Source organism: Drosophila bipectinata, chromosome 2L (assembly GCF_030179905.1).
Source record: "Drosophila bipectinata strain 14024-0381.07 chromosome 2L, DbipHiC1v2, whole genome shotgun sequence".
NCBI classification, from domain to species: Eukaryota; Metazoa; Arthropoda; class Insecta; order Diptera; family Drosophilidae; genus Drosophila; species Drosophila bipectinata.
The window spans coordinates 23,606,137-23,623,057 of NC_091736.1; the positions used below are offsets into that span (position 1 = coordinate 23,606,137).

Sequence of the window (16,921 nt, forward strand, 5' to 3'; positions counted from 1 at the left end):
GGTCCTTCACAGAGGCAGACTCGTTCCGTTGCAAAAATGGCTCAAAGTGCGGTCGACGTGGCGTTGAAAAAGTTCACCGCCACAACGGATCGAATTAGCCAATTTGAGGCTAACATAAATACTCCAGGTGCCCCAGAAACGGAAATAGGCTCCCAATACATGTGCGAAGTCCATCGGGACCAAATTCGGGCACTGTGAGAGAAGGTGGAAAAGACCTATGAGAGCTGCTCCGATTTGCTAGCCGTGTCAGACGGCAATGCGGCCACCTCGAAAGTGCTGGAATCGAAGTACTGCCCAGCGAGGTGTATTGCCCAGCTTCGGGAGAAAATAGCGTCCCAATCCACTCAGGCTTCCGTCAATGTACACAAGCCCGCGTCTACAGGCTGCCGGTTACCTCCGGTGGATACCGAGGTCTTCGCGGGTGATTATCTTCGGTGGCCCACCTTCAGAGACTTGTTTACGGACATTTACATAATTAAATCGCGGCTCACCCCAGTAGAGAAGTTGTTCCACTTACTGCGCAAAACAAGTGGTGTTTGCGCCATTGTTTCTTAGGCTCCGCTTACCCATGAGGGGTTTATCGCCGCGTGGCTATTTCTCAAGAGTCCGGGGCTGAAGGAGCTGCAAGCCACCATTCAGAGTTGTCTGACAGCCCTAGAAATGTCCTCCATTAATGTTGAGGCTTGGGACTGTCTCCTGGTATTTATGATTTCGTCAAAGCTCCCCAAAGTCACACTTTCTATGTGGGAGCAATCCGTACATAATAAGGCCGAGATTCCAACATGGAAGGAATTAGATAACTTCCTGACAGAGCGCCATCGCACTCTGGAGGCCATCGACGACGTCAGGCTTAGTGGCTCCGTGCAATTTCCGCCAAGGTCGGGACTTCCTACTGCCCCTGCTCGGAGGCTCACTTCATACGAGACTCGAGTGGTTCCGGGCCAAATGGGCTGCGATCTCTGTTCGAGGGAGGACCACCCCATTCGCTTATGTCCGCGTTTCCTAGAAATGGATGTAAATGGGCGCTCTGACTACATAAAGAGGAAGCAGTTATGTTTAAACTGTTTTGCCCGAGGGCACCAGCTGCGAGACTGCACGAGCGCCTATACCTGCTTCCTGCTACCTGCCAACACCACACCCTTCTGCATCGCGGCAATCCGTTCGCCACCGCTTCAAGTCCGCCTACCGCTCCAATTCCGCTTACGCCAGCAAACGGCTCAGAGAATCAGACGGATGTGCAGGTGTGTTTCGCTTCCGGGTCAGGAGCCGTCCTACTGGGCACGGCCCTTATCAACGTGTGCCATTTGGAGTGCACCGTCTAGGCACGAGCACTGATAGACTCAGGCTTCGAAGCGACTTTCATAACGGAACGACTGTTTAACCTTGTCAAGTTTCCGTTCAAGACGATTCACGCACAAGTTTCCGGCCTTAATCAGACCATTTCCGCGCAGTCTACTAAATTATGCCATTTCTCCATTCGGTCGCCATCTAGACCCGGGCTACAATTAGAGACTACGGCTTACGATCTTCCGCAGTTGGCAGGAAATCTGCCATTATATTCGATTTCGCGAGATCGTCTCAAGGGGCTGCCCGACATCCACCTGCGGACCCCAACTTCTTTGAGAGCTACCAAGTCGATGTGTTATTAGGAGCTGACATTCTTTCGTCCATTCTCCTCGGTAATTCCAAGGCTAACATCTGCAGGTCGCTTCTCTGTCAGGAGACCATTTTCGGATGGGTGCTGACAGGCCCATTATCTCCAGCCAACCCCCGCAGCGTGTCTGTTTTTTCCGCACGAGTTGCCCGCAGCCTCGGTGACTCACTGGATCAGGGAGAGGTGCCCACACGGATCAGTTCGGAATCGGATTCAGGTTGCGAGCACAATTCTGTCTCGACTCCTTCTTTAATTTACGCATCGCATCACGCTGCACGGTGGCAATCAGCTGATGATCCGTCTGATCCGGGCCAAATTCTGGATTCCAAGGTCATATTCAGCACGATGTCGCCACGCCCACGCAACGCCCAGTCACTGAAGAGCAGATGTACTCGAGGTACACAATCATACCGATGCCGAGTCTGCAATGGGATTCATCCATTGAAGAAGTGTCGGCGCTTCCTACGCCTTAGTGCCGAGAACCGGCTCCGAGCGGTTCTCGTGAACCGGTATTGCTCGAGCTGCCTGGCCCACGAGCACTCAGACGAATCCTGTCGGCGTGGGGACGGCTGTAAGACATGTGGTCAGGACCACCACACGCTGCTGCACCTCGTGGAGAAGCCGCGGGCTCGGCGCAAGGCACGTCAAAAGGAGCACCGGTCACGGAGCGCGGGACACAGTACACGGAGTGTGTCAGCTGGCGCTCGGCCGTCGTCCGCCAACTCCCGGCGCGGTTCGGGTGCTTCTCGGCCTTCGTCCGCCACTTTCCGGCACTCACAAGCCGATCCACCATCGACTTCCCGGCGCTCGTCGGCAACTCCTCGGCATTCTTCCGCCACTGGCCGACAGTCGTCAAGCGCTCCACGGCTTTCGTCCGCCACTCATCGAGTGCAGTCCACTGCTCGTCCGCCCGCGTGTTCCGCGCCTAGGCAATTTTCCGCCTCTCTTTAAGGGCCCCCGCAGGACGCGGCCGCTGCGCCCACCCTATCAGCCGTAACGACGAGGGATCTGTTGCAACCCGAGTGATTGCAAGGGGGGCGGGATGTTTATGTGACAGGCCGTTAGGCCGCCGCTCTGAAGAGCGAATCCGCGCTCGCCCCTTTATGCACTCTCGTTCTCTCGTCGACTGTCATCGATCGTCCGTTTTATTGGACTAGTTAAGTTAATCTTCTGTAAGCAGCGATTCATTTTATTTCATCTTCATTTTTCCCGGAATCTTTTGCGGCAGATACGCCCCCCTCCAACACTCTGTATCGATATTCCGAGAAAGAGAGTTTCTCCAGGACTACCCATCTAACAATCTTGTCAACCAAGGAGTCAGAGTAAAGAGTAATGTCAAGTACTTCCCTTCTGTTCTTGACAATGAAGGTGGGTTACCCACCAGAAGATTAGAACCTAGGATAAAATCGAAGATTGACTCACCACTCTCGTTCGTGTCAGTGCTTCCCCACTGATAATGATGGGCGTTGGCATCGCAACCTATGATCAGGTCGATCTTGTGCTTCTTGCTGTTTTCCACCAGCTGTTTGAGTAGCGGGAGCGGGGGGAGGGCCTCCTGGTCGTGGCCCATATACGCCAAACACACCCTTAGAGGACCCTTTGGGCTCTCTATGGCTGCGGCTACGTGGTCTTCGTTACTGACATTGAGTAGCAAAAGGAGGTTTAGGTTCTTTTTTGCGAGGATGCAGGCTCGACAGGCAATTACCTTGACGCTATCCTGATACCTGCGTCTTCACATTCTGGTGGGGATCCTCCGCTCTGTAACATCTCCTCCATGAAGCACCCATGCAACTCGTTAACCACTCGTCGCCAAAGGTCCTTGGGGATGAGCCCATCTTTGGAACCCTTGTCCAGGACTCCAATAAGGTTTCTTCCCTTCGTCACTTCGGCGAACGAGCGTTTTGACGGCTGCGGCTGGGCCTTCCTCTTGTTGGCTTGAGGGGCTCCTCCCTCTGTGGATCTCTGCTTTTTCGCCCTTTGCGCGATCTTCTTGACAGTAGCCGACCCAGCAAGTTGCTTCGGCTCTAGCCTCACACCCGCCTTTTCCGCTTTGAAGTCGGGCAGGACCTCCCTTGTCCACTTAATAATCTTGGGCTGGTCCGGGTTGGCTTCGGCCGATGGGTCCGCCCTCATTAGAATGAAGGCAGCTCTCCTCCTATCTTTATAAGAGCCCTTCCGCTGCGTCGAGCGAGACGCTCCCAGACCAGGGTTCGCCTTAGGGGCCCCGCCGGTTGGTATAGAGGTTGACCCTGGTGCTAGCCCATGACTTTGGAAGAAGATACCTTGGCATCCTCCTCAGCACCAGCGCGTCCCGCCTCCAGATGTTGCCCCTCTGTGGGGGGTTTTTCCATCTCGGCCACTCCTTGCATTTTGATGGCCTTGGAGTTTGACGGGTCACTGACCCCATTTCCGGACTTTTTTTAGGGAGTTCCGTTTTCCGCTTTGGTTTTTGTTTTGTAAGATAGAATTAATTTTTGGGCCCACGAGTTGGCGGGAAGGGATTCGTCCATTATGACATAGCCCGCTTGTCACGATAAGCCTGGTTAAAACTGGGAGGTCGGCCGGTCCACCAGAGTTCGCATATTAACGCCCGGGACACGCATCCTTCGGCATATGCTGCTCCACCTTGGATTGGGGTGATTTAAGGAAGGGAGTGCTCTTCTCCCCGCCCGACTACAATTTGCTAGCATCCAGGGCAGAGACATGACCTCACCGGCACCTGTTTCCAGCCGCCCTCACGTGGAGAGTATAGTCGCACTACCAGCGGTGTACATAGTTACGGCACGCAATTGCTTGCGTGTAGGTCCCTCTGTTGTAAGACATGAATTCCTCCAACAAACTTTAAAAGAAATAGTAAGCCCCATGAATATATTTACAACAATCCAATTTCTTAAATCCATTAACCTCTATAATAACATTTTAATTTAATCTAACTGTACATACATAACTAGATTAGGTACACATATATACATTTATATTTAAGTCAAATGTCATAAATAACAACATAAATTTTAAGCAGAAGGCCTTTGTAGCTATTGCTTAATACAAACCAAAAAATTACCCGCACTTTATAATTGCTGGTAATTTCTTTATAATAATAATAATAAAAATGATTTAATAATGTACGCATTGTTGATCGCAAGCCGACTCCTTTTCGGCCGCTCGGCTTCAAAGAATTCGACATCTCAAGCCAGCGAGCATCCGCTCAGCCTATTAGCTAAGGCGGGCGCATTCTCGTTCTTTATCTCTTTGCGCTCACACCCTAAATTGCATTTCCTTCGTATAGTCCCAGTCCCTTCGTATAGTACAAAAGCAAAATCCCGTTTTACATGAATCCTCAGAGGCTGGGCTTCCCTTTTGCGGGTCGGGGGGCAACTAGCTTATGCTTCTCTATTCTAAGATGCTAAGTTTTCAGTATTGTTGAAAACGCGTTCTCAAGTTGTTCAGAGCTACGTCCGATATTTGCACGAGTCGAATTTTCATGTGGGTTCTCGAGCACTTGTATGTCTTTAGCGACAGTGCATATAAATCGTAAATGAGCAGGAGGTCTGCAGTCAGATAATGCGGTCATGCATTCGCTGCTTTAAATGCGAGCCTCGTCTGATGACTCAAATAATGGGAGATTTACCCTTAGACAGAATTCGTGCTCTCCGCCCATGAGGCAGGTGTGAAGTATCCAAGCAGCTACTTCCACGAGCGGTAGGGAACGCAAAACTCATCGCGGAGGAGCTGCCGACAGTCCTCGTTGAGTCGAGGCCGTCATAAACGCACGGCCCCTGGATGCTCAGGACCCAAGCTCCCGGACTCCCGGGCATCTGTTGACAGGCTCATCGGACAACGGACCAGCAGTCTGTTGGGTCCAATAGGGTCTATCAATAGGGCCTATTGGTCGAAGCGTGATATAGTTTTGGGTCTCATAAGAATGAAGGCCTCTTATCTTTATAAGGACCCTTCCGCTGCGTCAAGTGAGATGCTCCTGGACCAGGGTTCGCCTTAGGGGCCCCGCCGGTTGGTTTAGAGCAGTGGTGGGCAACACTAACACATGTTTAAAATTTGATTGTGTGCGTAGCAGAGAAAAACAATGAGAGCAGAGAATTCACTGAGCGAAAAAAAAACGTTTTTTTTTATTTCATTTTTCGTTAATTCAAAAGTTTGAATGGGCACTAAAATTGAGTATTTTATTTTAAAAACAGCTTTGCTAGCAACATTTCTTAAACAAGAAATTTATTTCTCCATGAAGAAAACTTTTTCCAACCCAATTTCTGAGAAAATTTTCCTACCCTATACTCGCGTGCTATGTAAAATGGGAGTTTGCCCACCACTGGTTTAGAGGTTGACCCAGAGGTCTTCCTCTTCACGCCGTTCGGTAGCCCTATGGCTAGCCCCGCTATGGAAGAAGATGCCTTGACACCCTCCTCCGCACCGACGCGTCTCGCCTCCAGATGTTGCCGCTCTGTGGGGGGCTTCTCCATCTCAGCAACTCCTTGGCTTTTGAGGGCTTTGGAGTTTGACGGGTCACTGATCCCATTTCCGGACTTTTTAAGGAGTTCCGTTCTTCGCTTTGGTTTTTATCCTGGTTAACCATGTTTCAGACACTAGACAAATGTCAATATTTTCTTTATTTAAAAAGTGGTCCAAATCATTTAGTTTATTTCGAATGCCCCTAGCATTCCACGCTACGATTGATAGATCCATTAACATTAAGACATGAATTTGAATGCTAGAGAAGTAATTACCTCCAGTTGATCGGTTTTACATTTACAGATTCTAATCTGCTTAATTAATTCAAAGGTGAGATTCTAAATTGAGATTCTTCTAAAGAAAGTAGCTCATCGCTTTGTCGGTGTTGGCTATTAGGCCAGCACGGATTTACTGGTGGAGGAGTACGCTTAGACAACTTTGGAAAAGCAACTGGGCAATGCAGAGAAGGAGATTTAACTGGGTTACTTCTATGTAGTCTAGAATAGCCCTTCGCTCTTAGCTGAATGTAATTCTCTCGAGAAGGACACTCGAGCGAGGACGATTTGTGATTTCCATGACAGTTGGCACACTTAACGAATGAGTTTTCGTTGCAGTCAGCAGTTTTATGATTTCCTGCGCAGACAGCACAGTACGCCTTAACAACACATTGATTTGATCCATGCACGAACATTTGGCAGTTGTAGCACTGGGTTATCTTGTTGCTCCTACGCCTTTGGTAATCCCACTTGACGCGAACATAGTCGATGACGGAATGAGTTTTCTTCAGCTCGCTAAGAGTTATGGACTTGTTGGCGAAATAAACTACGAAGAAGGTAAAGGTGGTATCGTTTGGCCGTTTCCTACGAGCAAACTCGACATCTGTGCATTGGAGACCCATGCTAACTAGTTTCTGTTTGACGTGCTCTGGTTGGTCAGTATCAAGACCCATAAGAATAGCTTTATACGGCTTTTCATTTTTAATTGCATAGAAAAATGATTCATATTTGCCTTTCATAAAATTGCAGGCTTTTATGTAGTCACTCATCGCTTCCCAGTGAAGTTTGGCTCCAAGTGAAATTTTTTTGATTGAGTAGTCTTCTATAAATAAGTTTTTGCAAATGATTTGAATTTGCTCTATGGAGCATTTAAGCACCGTTATTGGAGGTACATAATTATTTGATTTTTCAACAATGTGTTCTGTACCATTGTCTTCGTTATCATCATCTTTATCTTTAATAGTTTGGAGCGGCGAGCAATAGTTGCTGTTGTTGGGAAGTTGCCCAGCTACTTGCATTTTTTTCTTCGGTCGCGGTGACATAGCAGCGCCGGCTTCTCTTATCGATCTCTTTATAATGGTTCGGTTTAGACTAATGTGCGAAAAAGAAAAAAGTGTCACTGACGCGCATGCGATCGTACGTGCGTACAGTTGGAGGCTACACACCAATATTTTAATATTAGAGAATGCCATTTAATAAAGTATATATTCGAAATATAATTATGAGCCGCATAACATGAACCATACAAAATGGCTGAACATTAAAAATCGACACTTATTTAAACCTGAGATTTACAATATTTATTTAAGATGTAAGGACAAATTTCGCGTATGTATACCATACACATACATACTATGGTATGATACTATGGTAGAGTGGCATCTTTATACCCTGGCAGAGGGTATTATAATTTTGTTCAAAAGTGTGCAACGCAGTGAAGGGGACATGTCCGACCCTATAAAGTATATATATTCTTGATCAGGATCACCTCCTGAGTTGATATGAGCATGTCCGTCTGTCCGTCAGTCTGTCCGTCAGTCTGTCTGTCTGTCTGTTTCTACGCGAACTAGTCTCTCAGTTTTAAAGCTATCGACTGACTTGAAACTTTGCACCCACCCTTCTTTTCTTTGCACGCACTATATAAGTCGAAACGGCCTAGATCGGCCTATTATATCCTATAGCTGCCATATAACTGATTGATCGGAAATGGTATAACTTTGGTGTTTTTAGAGTTAGAGAGTTAATTTTACACGAGAGCTATTTTTGGCAAAATATTGCGACATGCCAAATTGCATAAGGATCGGCCGACTATATCTTATAGCTGCCATATAACAGAACGATCGGAAATGATATTTGGTAGAATTACCAAGTTTGGTATTTTTGAAGATAGAAGCTTGGGGCATTTTTTTTTTAGATATTTTATTGTTATTAATTGGTTTTAATATGATATTCTCATAAGGATCGGCCAACTATATCCGATGTTTATCGGCTCCTCTCGAAGTTAGCTTTCCTTTCTTAGACTCAAATCCAAAGAATTATATATATAAAAAAATAATCTTTTTACAACTTTCTGTTGCATAAATGTAACGTATAAAGATTTTTGAACACGTAACTATCCGGTGTTTACTTGCTTGAGAATCGAATTTTTTGAGAGGCGGAGGTATATTTGGAGGCGAATTAATAATAACCTTTTGTGAAAATGGGGTTTAATCCGTTCCCTGATTAGGATCCGTTCCAAAGAGGAAAAGAGTTTTTCTACGTTTTCTGTGTTGGTTGGTTTTCCTCAACCTCCTCTAGTAAGGAAAATCTGTTGCTACTGGATCTGCATGGTTCTTCGTCGAAGAAAACAACTATCCACTAGTTTTTGGTTTTTATATTAAGCTTGTTTATTGCTTTTATAAGTTTGTGGTTCAGTGCCTTTTCGCTTATATTGGGTTATTCCTAATTTTGGTTTGTTTAACTGCAATTTATTGCTGCAATTTACTTTTTTTCCCACTGCTCTGATATCCTTTGCTATCCTCTTACTATCTTATTCAATTTATCCTTGGAGTTTTCATGTCTTCCTAAGCGATGGAATGAATCATTTAGCTGAAAAGCACTTGCTTATAGCACCACGGTATTGCTAATAGACATCTGCATTAGTGTCAAAAACACACATATAAATGTGCAATTTTCAAAATGAGTTGATTGAATTTGAAAGCAAAGCCAACCCGGTGTGAGAGATTTGGTTTTTTTACGCTTACTCCTTTGCACAATAACTTACAACTCATTTAAATTCATATGCGAAAACATTATTTTGCTTATATTTTCCGAATTAGTTGCTATTTGACAACGCTTTTCTGTAATTAAATTTCTGGCGTTTGAAAATGTATTTATTTCTGTGTCATTGTTCTCGATATGGCAGGTTTTCTTTAGTTTATTTAAATTTGGAAAAATTAAATGTATCGTTGGAAGTTTAGAAACTTAAAGTTTTTTGGACACGTTTTTAAAAAAACTTCTAGCAATCATACAATTCCAACTAAGTGATATATATTTATATTTTCAACTGAGGTCTGATTTTTTTCTGTTAAAATTGCTGTTAGCTCTATCCAAATATTTTCAATGGACTTAAGCAAAAAGTAGACGGTATTCCACCGAGTTGGACAAAAGCTCTTTAAAGAGGCCGTCAGGCAACGGGTGCACCAGCAATTGCGTGCCATAACTGTGTACACCTCTGTAAAAACGAGTGTGCAAGCACTTGCAACTGCAACAGCCGAAAGCGAGGATAACGTCGGGGTCACAAAATATTAGCTGCTAAACGATTTTGACAGCCCCGAATCTATATATTAATAGGTATATATAAAAAAAAATTCCTGATCGTTAGTCTCGCTAAAACTTGAGAACAGCTGAACAGATTTATCCTATCTTAGTCTTGAAATCTTCGCGGAGGTCAAGGGACGGTTTAAAGTGAGCCGCGAATGCAACATAATCAGAATAGTACTGATTTTGCTTAATTTTAGATAACTTCAGTTATTATTTTGTTAATATTTATCACCTACTGAGACACTGCTACCACTACCAGTGATGATCATTAATTTTTGAAAATTTTTTTTATGGGCAATTCAGATGCGGAAGTATACAGGGTGTATACAGAGGAATAAATAACCCGGACAAACATTTTTAATCATAACTTTCTAAGGAACTGTATTTGAGAAAAAATGCAGATACACAACTATTAAATAGGTATTGTGTTAACATATATTCAGCCAGTTTCGAAGTGGCTTCCTTGGTCTGTGAAGCAGAGCCCTAAACGTTTCTGGAAATTTAGCGCAATGGGCCGCACGTCTTCTTCCGATAATCGATCCCATTCTCAGAGCAATGATTGCTTCAGCGCCTCCAAACTTATGTGGCGTTTAGCACATGCCCTGGACTCCAAAATAGACCACACACTGTAGTCCATAGGATTAAGATCAGGCGAGTAAGGTGGCCATTCACTGAATGTGATAAAGTCAGGAAAATTGGCTTTGCACCAGTCCTGAGTCAATTTGGCTATATGGGCTGGCGCTGAATCCTGTTGAAACGTCCACTCCGTATCACCGAAGTGCTGCTGGGCCCAAGGAAGCATAACCGTTTCCAAAATGTCCCGGCGGTACACTTCCTGATTGATTTTGACCCCTTGATCGATGAAAACAAGGGGTGTTTTGCCGGTGGCGCATATTCCTCCCCAAACCATTAAAGACTGCTCGCATTGACGGCGCTCGATTATTTCAGAGGTACCTGGAGCTTCAGCCGACCAGCTTCCATCATTTTGGTGATTGTGCGCCTGTTGGATGGTGAATATCTTCTCGTCCGTGAAGCGGCCCGACGCTTTAGCTGACGGCATCTTTGGAGTTTCACGCGCTTATTGTCATCCGTAGGAAGATGCACTTTTTGGAGCTTGTACGGCTTGGGATTAAGTTCATTTTTGCAATCAACCGAACACTTTCTCAATTCACTTCGATTTCACGGGCTATTTTTCTGAGACTCTGAAACTTTCCGAGGCTCTGCAATTCCGAGTGATCCGCTTTTTCACGATCTGGCGAATTCTGGAAGTGTTAGCGGTGCATGGTCTGCCTCTTCCGAGACGGTCACCTTCATGGCCAAGCTCATGAAATCGCGGGATAGAGTCAGAGAATATTGTTTTGGTAGCCAAACAAACAATGTTGCATTGGAGATTTCCTTGTTGAAACAGTTTTAAAATTGCACAACGATTGATAGACATCCCGAAACAAATATCAAATTGATGGGAATCACAAAAATGTAAATATATTTGTTTTAGAAAAGTACAAGCTATCGAAAGCATTTATTTAAGGGCTGGAAAAGGGAAACACTATATATGTATGTAGGTGGCTTGCAGACGTGCCAATCATGTCATGTACTCTTGATGTAGTGATAGATTTAATGGAGAACGACGAGATGCTTGAAGTGGAGAAGCTTTGTGTGTTGTATTTTGACGAAGTGAAGGTAACTGCTGGCTTCGAATATGACAGTTCGGCTGATGTAGTATATCAGCCAAGTAATCACGTTCAATTGGCCATGGTTCGTGGGTTAAAAAAGTCTTGAAAACAGCTAGTGTTTTTTGATTTTCACACCCAAATGACCGTTGACATTATAAATAACATTATAGCTATACAAAAGGGGTTTTCCGTATGTAGTAGTCATCGTCTCTGATATGGGCCCTGGAAATCAAAAGTTATGGCGACAGCTCGGCATATCGAAAAGCAAGTATTAATACAAGTACAAAAAAACATTTGGAACGAATCGAAAAAATCGTTTTTTTTAAGCAAAACCCTGGTTTAGCCACCCAGCCAATGCCAACCTAAACATATACGTGTTTGCGGATACACCCCACCTAAGAAAATTTGCTCGTAACCATTACATCTGTGTTGCTCATCCCATTGCTCATTTGTTTTTGCAAATGCTCATGCATACGGAAATGCTCATGCATTGTGTGCGACTGCTCACGCCATAAGGTTTCGTTGCTCACGCCATTAGCTTCGTTGGTCCCAGCATAAGCAAAAAGGAATTACAACAAGAAAGAAAAGCTAACTTCGGGCGGAGCCGAAGTTGACATACCCTTGCAGTTAAAACCGGATATATTTTGCAAACATCGGATATAGTTGGCCAATCCTTATGAGAATATCATAATAAAACCAATGAACTACAATAAAATATCTAAAAAAAATCCCAAGCTTCTATCTTCAAAAATACCAAAGTTGGTATATCTATCAAAAACCATTTCCGATCGTTCAGTTACATGGCAGCTGTAAGATATAGTCTGCAGATCCTTATGAAATTTGGTAGGTCGGATCAACTGACCAAAAAAAGAATCTGTACTTAGTTCCATCTTCTATCACACGAAATCTATCATTCAAACATACGAAAGTTGGGTCATTTCCGATCGTTCGAAATTTGGCATGTCGTATTATTTTGCCAAAAATAGCTCTCGTGTAAAATTTGAACGCTCTAACTCTAAAAACACCAAAATGATTTCATTTCCGATTAAACAATTATATGGCAGCAATAAGATATAGTCGGCCGTTCCGACTTATATGCTGCGTGCAAAGGAAAGAAGGGTGTGTGCAAAGTTACAAGTCGATAGCTTTTAAACTGATAATCCTGATCAAGATTATCACATTATCCTTCACTGCGTTGCACACTTTTGACCAAAATTATAATACCCTCTGCAAGGTGTAAAAATATGAGGATATTGCATGGGAGCAAACAGCTCTACCCCAGCGCTAACTACAACAACAGATTCGCATCGACTCAACCCCTAAAATTGACTTCGGATCAATCCAAACTTCTAGCAACCTAGCAATTTGAACTTCCAAAATTAATGACCAACTTAAATACAATAGACTAGTAGTAATAAATTAAGCAATAAGAACTAAGAATTAAGCATTAAAATTTCCAAACTTAGTATGAGAACAAATGACATAATTAGGACAATAGAAAAAAATAATTTAAAGAAGAATTAACAGCGGTAATATATAAATGTATAATTAGAGTTTTAAAAGGAGTGGATAAATCAATCATATAATCAGAAATAGAAGTAAGTTAAATTGAGGTAATATAAAAAGGAAATAATTTTCATAAATATTAAGCAACTGTTAAAATTCGACAAAATAAAAATAGCCTCAACATGATTACCCAATAAACATACAATTTTTATAAAATCAACTTAATAAATTAATGAAGATAAAATCATTAAAGAAAAATGGAAACATAAATCTTGTAAAATTCGAAAATTCTAGTCATGTGTAACAAAAATCGGAATGCCCCAAAAAATAAAAGCGAATAACATAGCGATAGATAACAATTGTAATAAATAAATTAGAGCTTCGCTCTAATTTCCTTTCTTTCCTTTTTCAATTTAACTAAACTTTTTTTTGAATACGATAAATAATACATTTAACCCTCAAAAGCGCAAGCTGGACTGCACGGGCCCGGCTAAATGATAAGTTTTATGTGCTTGCCGGGCTTGACCATAGAAATTATATGACAAATAAAATGAATATAAAATCAATGGTTTTTAAAAAATTCAAACCAAAGCCGGCCATTTCGGCATTCGATGTAATTGCACACAAATTTTTTTCATTTGTATTTGAATGGATTTATTAAATTGACATGAAAAGAAGATTCGTTGCATAAATATTTTTTATGATTGTGTTTGATCGTGTGCCTTACAATCTTGCAGAACTTGCTTGTACCATTTTGTGGACGTTTCTCATTCAAGCCCTGAATATTATCAAAGTCAGACAAGAATGGATGAAAGATCTTTTGAAAATGTATTTGGGCACAGAGAGAACTGGTGCAGCTAGACAAACGAACATTGGCAAGACTTCTAGGTTCCAACGAAATTTTGTGATCCTTATTTTCAGTTACAGGTAGAATTATCACAATGGATAACTACTTTATTAGTGACAAAGTAGCGAAAAATCTCGAATAGACTGACGTGTGTAATGACCGTAAGGAAAAAAGGTAGCATGTAGAACAAAAACAAAAATCTCTCCTACCCAACCAAAATGGGCATATAGGAAAGCTTTTTCCTCGGGTTCCAAAAAATAACATCTTTTGCCATCTGTCATCTTTTTTCATACTTCGCAATATAACTGGGACAAGCTAAACCACTAGGTTCCAAATCTTTTGTTTTATTGATTTATCGAATTAAGTTGTAAGAAAAAAAATAAATATACCAACATATTTTTATACGTGATTTTTAAAATAAAATTCACACGATAATTTTTATGTTTGATTTTTCAAATAAAAACCATGAATGATTTGTATATTTGAATTTTTCTATAAAAAAACCAAGAATCGTTTTTATGTTTGATTTTTTCAATAAAAAATCTCTGAATTTTACAGTCCCTGGATTCTATGTTTATGTTTTGTTTCTATGTTTATTCTATGTTTATGTCCCTGGATTCTTATGTTTATAAAAAATATTTTACAATCAATTTTTTTTTATAAAATTTAAGTTTTTTTTTTGGTATTTTGAGTTTCTGGGGCTATTTTTTATGAAATAAATATTAAGTGTTTACATTTCAATCAAAATAAAATTATAAAAAATTTTTTTTTTTGTTTTTGCTTGTGTTATGAATTACTTGAAACAATATATTATTAATTAAAAAAGGTTGCAATTTAAGAATTATCGGAAAGCATTTCCGAAATGATAGCCAAAAAACCAATATACAATTGTTATTTATCATTACTCAATCAATACAAATTAAAACTGAAGTGGTATAAGTTTTAATTTAAAAATTTGCAAACCAAATTAAAAACATTTAAGGACCCACCTTGGGAGTCATCAGACCCAGACGAACGCCCGTCATTAGGTGTGCGACATGTTGGGTTCGATTCATTGGATCCCGATCTATCCACTTCACGCAAAGCTTCCATACATAATCCTCCTCCCTTGTATTAAGCTCATCGTCGCTAATTATACTGTAGAAGTCTTTCACATTCATGTCCAGAATATCTTTATTTCTAGCAGCCACTTCTGTAAAATACCGAAGTGTATAGTTACGTGCCTTGTGGTGAAGGTCTTCCAAGAAGCGAAACCTGCAGTAAAAACACGTTTTATTAAAATCAAATTCGTAGTGCGCGACTAATAAGCAAAACTAATTAGACGAAATCCGATTATAGCTTAAATACTACTTTCCTCGCGAATCCCATAATGCTAACACAATTCTCCGGTGTTAGGGTGTGGCTGAGATAGTCCTTGCATTGTTTAACCAAACCCACCATACCCACATAGTCGGCGCAAATGAGGAGCTCATGTACATTTTCATCACAAATAATAGTCTTGCGCAGATAAGCGTACTGAATAACACAATTCATTATTGAGGCGCTGATACCGGGTATATGAATGATGCGATTTTCTTGAGTGTCAACTACAGTAGCTTCGCATCCGTGATTGCCGGTGTTGAACCCCGTAAACTGTGCGCTGGCGAAAAAAAGAGAGTGGGGGCCCTGCAGTGGCGGTGGCAAAGGCTTGGTCTGTACTCACCGAAAATACGAGCTGCAAGAGCACATTATAGCGCGATGTACGTTAAAGGCTTGCTCCCCCACCGTAATTTGGGCATCGCATAGCAGATTAGACTCGCGGAGCTCATTCAGAGTGTTTAGGGCCTGGTCGCTCACTGTGGGAGTGAGAGACTTGGCTGATGCTTTTAAAATAGGGTTGAGAGTTTCATCGCCTGGAGATCCGTTTCCATTTATATCAACATCCATAGTGTTTTCCGTGGCCAAGGGCAACGCATGTAGCAGACCCTGATTCACGTCAGGCAAGGGGTTCCCGTTTTGGTTGCGATTCATTGCGAGCCAGCGGTGGCACCTCTATTGGGTCTAGGGGTACTGGTCCTTGTCTTTTCCAATTACAGAAAAAAATATAGATATTAGTAATTTAAAGGTGGATTTCGTTTGACTATGCACACCTAGTGAAACGCGTCTTGATATTTTGTATAACTGAGGGAGAGAAAAGTCTCCGTATTCAACTGTAGGAGTAGCAATAATGCTCGATAATTAATAAACAATAACAAGACAGATTCCGAAACAAAAAAAAATAGGGCTACTAAGACAAATAAAGTATGGCTTGAGACAATAAATACAGTGCGTGCTAGATATTACGTTTAATTACAATTTTTTTCAATTATTAAAAAAAGCAAAAAAATTAATGAACCTTATGATTTGCATCACGCATAAAGAATACTTATATACTCTAATAAGTGTCTGCCTCGCTATCACCCGCTACTAGAAGCGCAGGCGAATTTTATGAAATTTCAAATTTTTTCCACACCCACTCTCGCCTCCAAAAATGTAATATTTTTGTAGCGCTAGTACAGAAAGTTATTTTAAAACATAAAAATAATGCTAACTTCTGGCGGATCCGAAGTTGTTATACCCTTGCAGCTAAAACCGGATATATATCGCAAGCATTGCATGTAGTTGGCCGAGAATATCATAATAAAACCAATTTATTACAATAAAAAATCTAAAAAAGCGGTCCAAAGCATCAATATTCAAAAATACCAAAGTTGGTATTTGGTACAAATTTCCAATCGTATTCGGCCGATCGTTATGAAATTTGGTAGTTTGGATCAAATGACCAAAAGTAGAATCTGTACAAAGTTCAAACTTTCTATCTTCAAAAACACGAAAAAAATCTCAACTCTCTAACTCTAAAAACACCAATACCATTTCCGATCAATTCAGGAGGTGACCCTGATCCTGAGATGTCTCCTTCACTGCGTTGCACAATTTTGGACAAAATTATAATACCCTCCGCAAGAGTATAAAAAGTTTTGATGCATACTATTTCTATAGCTAATTTTTGGAAGTGATATAGAGATACGAGGGTAGGCTGATAAAAAGTCGGCCTTACAAAAAAAATACTTTTTTTTTTAATTTTGCTTTTTTCTTCTCAACATAATCTCCTTTTAGACTTATGCACTTGGACCACCGATCCTCCAGTTTCCCAATACCTTCCATAAATTAGGATTTGTCCAGG

At 41.9% G+C, this 16,921-nt stretch overlaps 1 protein-coding gene across 2 annotated transcripts in view; it reads right to left on the reverse strand.

Moving 5' to 3' along the window:
- Positions 1-16,008, reverse strand: part of klhl10 (kelch-like protein 10) — a 43,317-nt gene extending 27,309 nt beyond the window's left edge. The window contains exons 1-4 of one of the 2 annotated variants that reach the window (XM_070277210.1): positions 15,849-16,008; positions 15,422-15,779; positions 15,073-15,358; positions 14,709-14,972 (exon numbers count right to left, since the gene is read on the reverse strand). In XM_070277210.1, the coding sequence (XP_070133311.1) occupies positions 14,709-14,972; positions 15,073-15,358; positions 15,422-15,729 (858 nt within the window). In that variant the 5' untranslated portion in view covers positions 15,730-15,779; positions 15,849-16,008. Of the gene's footprint in view, positions 1-14,708; positions 14,973-15,072; positions 15,359-15,421; positions 15,780-15,848 lie in introns of those variants that run through there. The other variant, XM_070277211.1, reaches the window with a different exon arrangement.
- Positions 16,009-16,921: the final 913 nt, after the last annotated feature.